Source organism: Acanthopagrus latus, chromosome 6 (genome assembly GCF_904848185.1).
Source record: "Acanthopagrus latus isolate v.2019 chromosome 6, fAcaLat1.1, whole genome shotgun sequence".
In the NCBI taxonomy this organism is placed as follows: Eukaryota; Metazoa; Chordata; class Actinopteri; order Spariformes; family Sparidae; genus Acanthopagrus; species Acanthopagrus latus.
The window spans coordinates 21177683-21185098 of record NC_051044.1 but is presented as its reverse complement, the minus strand read 5'-3'; the positions used below and the strand labels follow the sequence as shown (position 1 = coordinate 21185098).

At 41.0% G+C, this 7416-nt stretch overlaps 1 protein-coding gene across 2 annotated transcripts; it reads right to left on the bottom strand.

Moving 5' to 3' along the window:
• Positions 1–288: 288 nt before the first annotated feature.
• Positions 289–7135, bottom strand: LOC119020567 (ATP-dependent RNA helicase DDX19A). 2 transcript variants are annotated; one of them, XM_037099977.1, is made up of 13 exons: positions 7053–7135; positions 6698–6800; positions 6159–6198; positions 5975–6082; positions 5724–5859; positions 5441–5533; positions 5114–5216; positions 4803–4917; positions 4448–4625; positions 4098–4335; positions 2473–2635; positions 1907–2098; positions 289–1739 (listed from the first exon to the last, which is right to left on the bottom strand). In XM_037099977.1, exons 2-13 carry the CDS (start codon positions 6752–6754, stop codon positions 1678–1680), a joined length of 1485 nt encoding a protein of 494 aa, XP_036955872.1. In that variant the 5' UTR covers positions 6755–6800; positions 7053–7135; the 3' UTR covers positions 289–1677. The 2 variants fall into 2 exon arrangements, with proteins under 2 accessions (XP_036955872.1, XP_036955873.1); XM_037099978.1 differs by lacking the exon at positions 7053–7135 and having other exon boundaries at positions 5975–6070; positions 6698–6925.
• Between the last annotated feature and the right edge of the window lie 281 nt (positions 7136–7416).

Genomic DNA, 7416 nt, shown 5'->3' with positions numbered 1-7416 from the left:
GTAAACAGTCTATTACAAGAGGACCACCACCAGCAGTCTTCTCAGTGCTGGTGGAGGCCAGATGAGGTTTGCACAAGGTTCAGACTGACCAATCACTGCCCTTAAATGTTCCAGCGCATTGATCAAATACACCAGACGTCGCACCGTTTCCATAAATTTCACACAGTCACACACTGATGCAAGGTTAACTGATTTAGGCTCACCGTGATCAAAGTGCTGCATCTGTCAAAAAAATTGAACCTCATGAGGAATGTTTTTGCACTTCTTAGAAGTGTTTATAATTCAGTCATACTATGTCTTGAACCTAAAAATTTCAAATATGTACACAAGTACATGTTTTCTATCCATGCGACCATGTTGGAGCAACACAGTGAATCTGATTGGCATAGGTCCTCAAGTCAATTCAGCATTTGGTTTCAAGAAGAGAATTCACACATCCTAAAGACGCCCATAATTCAATATATAATCAAAATTTCAAGTGTTAGCCAGAATATTAAGCCCAATGTCTTAGAATATCAGTAACAAAATCATATGTATATATAATGCACTTGAGGAAGGCATTGCGTATATATATATATTTTTTAAAACTCACAATCCTTAATAACAGCACAGTCTGGGTGAAGAATGTAGCTGAGCTTAACTGGAGACCCTGATTGAAAAGATTGTGTGGGACAGTGAGACACAAAAGGGGAACTGATCACATCAGACCTTAATGGCCACATTTTTTTTGATTAAAATGAGGTTTTACGAGACAGATGAGGGGAAAAAGAAGACTAATGATTAATGCTCAGTGGTGGCGCCAAGCATGTCCTGATAATGGCTGTGATCGTTTTGTTTTTTTTAAATGATATAAATAACATGCATGTGAGATGTGTGATGGCTGATGATCGATTGCTGGCTAAACAGAAATAATTAAAATGAGTTAGTAGTGTATGATCACTCTAGGCAGCCTTGTTTGACTACAGACCCTGATGCTAAAGTTGAGGTTAATTCAGGATTAATTTCTGTCATGTGAGTACAGGTTGATAGTACTTGATAATAACTATCACAGGTTGATAAGTTTGCATAGACCCTTGAAACCCAACCATCACCATCTCAATATCATAATCTTAATGATTAAACTACCACTTGGAGCAGCATACCCAACTTCACCCTTTGTACTTTTGGTCAATACAGAGCACGATAAATGCTGTCATAGTCTACATGATACAGTTACATTCAATTATACTTTGTTCTTTTTAAAATTAAAAACTTTGTGGCACATAGAATGGTTATTACTCTATTCAGGTTATTTGTGAATCTCTTTACAGAGTAGCTTGTATCATGCCACCACTACAGCCAACACCAAAAAGTGTTTATTAAGTCTGTGTGTGTTCAGTAAAACAGAGTCCACTATGGCTGCTTCTGCAGCATCACGATACACAGCAATAAACTGATTAACTTTATTCAAAGAGGTACAAAGAGTGAAATGGGGTATGTTCCAGAGACTTACAAAACATTTGTCTGAGAGGAGACATATCCACGTGTAAACATATGCTGTGTTTGTGGTTTTGCTCTTTCCTCCGACGGCTAAAAAAATAAAAGCATAAAACACTGTAGGAGCGTACAGTCCTTGGAGAGCGAAGAGGGGAGGGGGGAAGTGGGCCGGCGTTCTTCATGCGATAAACAACGCTCTCTTTAGCTGGCGATTTTCTCAATTTCATCCAGATCATCTGTGTCTAGTTTTTCAATTTTCTTACCTGCAGAGGGAGAAACCATAAAAAAAAATGAGAGGATTGATTTAGAGGGTTTAAAAGCCATGATCTTCCTGAATTAAGTAATATTTTTTATTGTAAAGCTGTCAAAATCAATTTGGTCAGGCTGTTTGTGTGTATAGAAGTGTCTACTGTAGCAGCTGCAGACTTACTGAAATGCTCCTGGATCCTGTTGAGGATGTTCATGCTCATCCTGCTGTCCACCATGTTGATGGCCAGTCCCCTTTTGCCAAATCGACCTGTGCGGCCAATCCTGTGCAGGTATGTCTCGTTGTCTGGGTTACCATCCTTGTCTACTGGCAAGTCGAAGTTGATCACCACAGAAACCTGCTCGACATCAATACCTGGATGTATGCAGCAAGTGTGGAGATGATAAAACGTACATGGGTCGTCCTGTTGTTCAAGGACATTTAGCTCCCATCAAGATGAACAGCAAACAGTGCAGTGTGTGCGTATTTGAATAGTTTAAGTTGTAGCTCTGTGCTCCATCACATATTTAAAATGAAAAGTATAATGGATTTAAGGATGTTTAAATCCACATCCAATGACCCACACGTATGGTCAAAAGGGGCCACCTAAATGAATGTGAAGACCCCTGGCTCTAAATTTGGAAAGAAATCTTTCTCAAGTACAAAGCTGTGGAGAAAATGGCCTTTTCAATTAACATCGAACAGCTTAATAGAAAATCACATGATGACACGATGCACTCAGTCCTTACCTCGAGCACAAACGTTTGTGGTGACCAAGACCTTTTCCTTGCCATCTCTGAAGCGGTCGATGACGGCAGCCCTCTGTTCCACCTGCATCTCGCCGCTGAGCAGCGCCACCTGGTGGCCCTCTCTGGACAGCTCCCCTGCCAGCCACCCTGCAGTCTTTCTTGTCTGAATCATACAGAGGAACATGCTGTTAACTACTTGTTAAATATTATGGGATTTGGACTTGCACCCATAGTGACTCTTGAGTCATTCCTCTCCAACAATATAGACCCAAGATATGCCTTGTGTTGTTTTATTGATTTATTGATTGATTATGATGACGACGATGTAGACATTAAATCCTCAGCTTAATATATTACACTGGGTTTTAGGCTGAGGATTTTCTCTAGTGACCGTTCACCAGATGTGTTGATGAATGTCCTGTTTTTTCATGATTATCTTAAATGTGTTCTTCTGCTCATTGCTGTTATTTTGTCATTCAATATTATCACCTTGATGATTATCAGAGGTCCCTCTAAACTAGTAATGCCACATTTTGTGTTTGCTTCTTCTTAATGCTTGACAATATGATGGTTCGTACCTGATCGAAATGACGTTTTGTACATATAAACATGTATATATGTGCACTGTATATTTGGTGTTTTTTGGGAACCCAGCACACGTGTTTTCTGCTATACATCCTCTTGATTTAAAGCAACATCATGTTACCTTTTTATTAACCTAAAATAACAGCTTTAAAATCATGTTGATGTTACAGTGTCTTGTAACTGGGTGAAGGTGTCTCTGTCTCAGCCACTCCGCCCCCCTATCACTTGTTTCTGCACCATATAACTTCAGTGAGATTGCAGGACCACAGTGTTACATACATGATTACTTCAAGATACAAGTTAACATATAATATTGTTATGACATAATGAGTTTAGTTTGTAGTTAGCACCTACATTACATCCAGCAAATTCTTGCATTTATATTTTGTCTGGGGTGTTGCATAAAATGCCAATTTCTAAATAATGTTATAATGCATAATGTTGTTGTTTTAACATGGTCATCATCTGTCTCACCATAATTTCTGACCATTTTGTTATGGTACACAGGGTTTATCTGCACATAAATATTGTATCCCTTTGTACAGGTACTTGTAAGACGTGTCTCTGTACCGATTTCATGTCTGAAGGTGCTGTGCAAAGGGGCCCCTTGGAGGAAATAAATGCTCGTAAGAGCAATATCTTACGTGCAGACTCTCTTTTTCCACCTGTGATTCTGTTCAACACCTTGCGTTTAACATGTTTAACTTGTTCGGGTGTGCAGAGTTTTGTAACCTTTTTTGTAGCTGCTTGCTGAACTTCTTCACAAGCAAAGAAGGTGTTCATGTAACCTAAGATGCAAACCATAGCTGATTTACAAGACGGCCTTGGTTGGAAAGTGTTGGTAAAGTAAACCAGTGAGTTGGTGGTGCCAAGTTATTTCTTCACCCAGAGGAAAAGCTTGACTAGAATAGCTGAAGAGCAGCAGGTTTTCTTGACACTGTGATACGATTACAGAAGACACACTTAACAGGGATTTGTATTTTCATTAGAATCTTTCTTAATGCAACTCATGTCTGGAAATATGAAGTGAATGAACTCACATGGCAGAAGATCATGGCCTGTGCGATGGTGATGGCACCATAGATGTTACAGAGGGCTTGGAACTTCTCCTCCTTGCTGTTGCACAACACATAGTACTGTTTGATGGTATCCAGTGTCTCCTCTTCTCTCTTCAGCTTGATGATATTGGGATCAGGCACGATGCGCTGGGCAAAGTTCCACACCGTCTCTTCAAATGTGGCAGAGAACAGCAACATCTGGCAGTTTTTGGGCAGCATCCTGTGTAGCGGAGTAGAGAAAAGTCAAATTGGTTGAAATTTCCTCACAGGTACTTTTTATTTATTGCTAAGTGCCATCATTTTTTCTACACTGTGTTGGTGTTCATTATGACCTCTGGATGCGGATGCTCTGGTCCTGGTGACCCTGTGTGGCAATCATGACATCGGCCTCGTCCAGCACAAACACCTTGATCTTCTTGGGCTCAATGAACTTGAGTTTACCGCACCAGTCAAGCATGGTACCAGGTGTGCCAATAACAATCTGTTCCTGCGGCTTCATGCCCCGCTGCACTGAAATGTTTACAAGAAACAACCACTCATCAACACACAGGGCCGTCTTTAAGCCTTGTGTTTTCATCAGTAAGAACCAATCAAATACAAGACTAAATTCAATCTAGTAACTAACAAGTTATTATAATTAAAACTTTGAGTGTCAATGCCACATTGTATAGAGCAGATAAGCCTTACATTTGTTTCCTCTGATGGCGTAGACTAATTTGACCTCTGGGTAGTGTTGGCCCATCTGCTCAATGACCTTGCCAGTCTGAAGTGCCAGTTCGTATGTTGGTGACACACACAGGCACTGATGGACATGAAATGGGAGGGGGGGGAATTATATGAGTCAATCAATGCTCTTCACATTAATCAAAGGTTGTCAAGGATAATAATTATAGCAAGAGACAGGTAAAAGGAGGCCACAGATTTTCCAAACAGCATTTCACATCACACAAGATTTCAATTACAGATTCTTTTAGAAGAGCTCCAAAAGTGAAACCTACCTGAGGATATTTGTTGTTGGGATCTACATGACTGAGCATGGCAAGGACAAAGGCAGCTGTTTTTCCTGTTCCTGACTGCGACTGGGCAATCAGATTCTGTGGACTAAAAGTAACATGGAATTAGATCCCAAGCAAAGGATGTAAAAGAAAGATGGTTTTAGTTTACTGTAACTAATAAACCCTTGTCACCCATAAAAGGTGTGATTAAATTGATTTCAAAGTTATACAGAAACTATTTGATGTGAGAGATTTCAGTGGGCCTTGAAAGGCTTAATGCTTTGCTTAGAGGACTACACAACATTTCCATACAGGGCAAAGTGTACTCACGGTTCGGCCAGCATCATAGGTAAGGCAGTCTCCTGGATTTTGGATGGCCGGTTGAAACCCATGGCGTACACGCCCTGAAGCAGCTGCGGTTTGCTGCACACAGGAGCAAATAGAAATAGAGATGTCGTCCATTCAAAGATCAATAGCCTGGGTCCTGGTAGGAACATCTTTTCTGACTACATGCATGTGTCATTAATACAAAAACTGACTGACAGCTGATTAAAAACAAAAACTGACTGACAGCTGATTAAAAACAATCAATAGAAGTAGGAGATCCACTTACAGTCGCAACTCCTCAAAAGACTTGACGGAGTAGAGCGGAGAGTTGGGATCCTTCTGAAGAACTTCCACTTGATTAGTGTTATTGACGAGATTATTCCGTATCAGCTTGTTGAGCAACGATTGTGCTGCTTTGTCCTCTGAAAAAAATATATAATGTTGCAATAAGCGAGGCAAACAATAACAACCGAGAATGTCGGGCTGATTCACCAGAGGATGGATATCATAAGTATGTGTATTTAATGAGTTGCACACCTTTGTCGTCATCCTCTGCGTTTGTCTTGTTCTTCCCCTCAGCTTCTGACTTCGCAGCTGCACTGCTGGAGTCTGTCGCATTAGCTGTAGTCGTCCCTGGCAATATCACAATTAAAACTTGTGTTCACAACCAAAAAACCTTTGAAAAAACCTGTTTTCTGAGTTTTATTATTTACAAACTTACCATTTTCCTCTGATTTCTCGTTTATCTGAAGGTGACCGATCTGAAAGAAGATAAAGTTAATAAGAGTTATTCATCTGAATAAATACATCTAATAAACATTGTTTTTAAGTCAGGGCTAGCCCCAATTTGTGCATATCGTGATAATACATAATGGCAAGCATACAACTCAGTCTGAGTTATGACTTTGTCAGTATCGCTATTTTAGAGCCTCTTGCCTCACTTGCTTGTTAGCCAGCTAACTGCTAACGCTAGTAACAGTTAGCTGAACGAGCACGCAGCGTCTGGGCTGAGGCTAGTTAACTTAGCTCTCACGACAGATGGAGGCCACCCGGTAGTTTTGTACATAAGTTCATACTGTGACTGAGACAGACTGCCACATGAGCATATTTACTCAATGACAGCGCTGTCGTTGAACAGCTACAACTGTAAGGAACAATGCTGAGCAGCTAGTCTACGTTTACAGGTTGGCAGAACAGGCCAATGCATCATTAAAACAAGCTAACAACACGTTAGCTCGTGTTGCGTAAATTAAGGTTTACCGATTCCGCCGCGGCTTCTTGCTCGTCCACCGCCTGGGCCCAGGAGTCCGTAGCCATTGTGGGACAGTTTTCTTCTTTAGTTTATTCACTGAGGATATCTCAACTAGGAAAGCAAGCTCAGAGTGAGGAGTCAGTAAATGTGAAAGTAACTATTCACCACAATGGCGTGCCGAAACGATTCTGGGCACATGTGCAACCGCCCACAAATCCGGGTGGAAAGTGCCGAACGCTAACAGTTCCCGGGTTGTGACAAGTTCCCACCAGACTTACAAAATAAACATGCGTGACTGTCAATTAATGTCAGACATTTAACAAAAACAATTAAATGTAATGACTTAAAAACCGTCATTTGAACCTTTTTGTGAAGACTGGGGAGACTGGGCTGGATGTCAGGAACCACGACTCCGCTGAGCCTGTGGGTGGCGCCAAATTGTTCTGCATAAACTCAGCCTTCCTGTGTAAAACACACACACACACACACACACACACTGACACTGACAACAACGACGATGCAGGTTTGTTTATTTATATGCATACAAGGAAAGAAAACAAGTAATTCTGGAATACCAGTCAGGAAATAAGGGGAACTGCTCCAAGGCACCTGAGCCTAGATGGCCTAAATATTACGTTCTTACAATGTGGCAGTTAGGTTTGATTTAGATTTGTGTGGCAGTGTGCTGTGCTGGCATGCAATATGAAGTGGACTGGTTAGGGCTCCT

What these genes read in the sequence shown, in the direction of transcription:
- LOC119020567 (XM_037099977.1), bottom strand. Translation starts at nt 6,754, where the DNA reads ATGGCTACGGACTCCTGGGCCCAGGCGGTGGACGAGCAAGAAGCCGCG. An exon ending in AAGAAGCCGCGGCGGAATCG is followed by an intron (nt 6,199 to 6,697) that starts GTAAACCTTAAT and finishes ATCTTCTTTCAG; the next exon opens with ATCGGTCACCTTCAGATAAA. An exon ending in AGGCCATGATCTTCTGCCAT is followed by an intron (nt 2,636 to 4,097) that starts GTGAGTTCATTC and finishes TGTATGATTCAG; the next exon opens with ACAAGAAAGACTGCAGGGTG.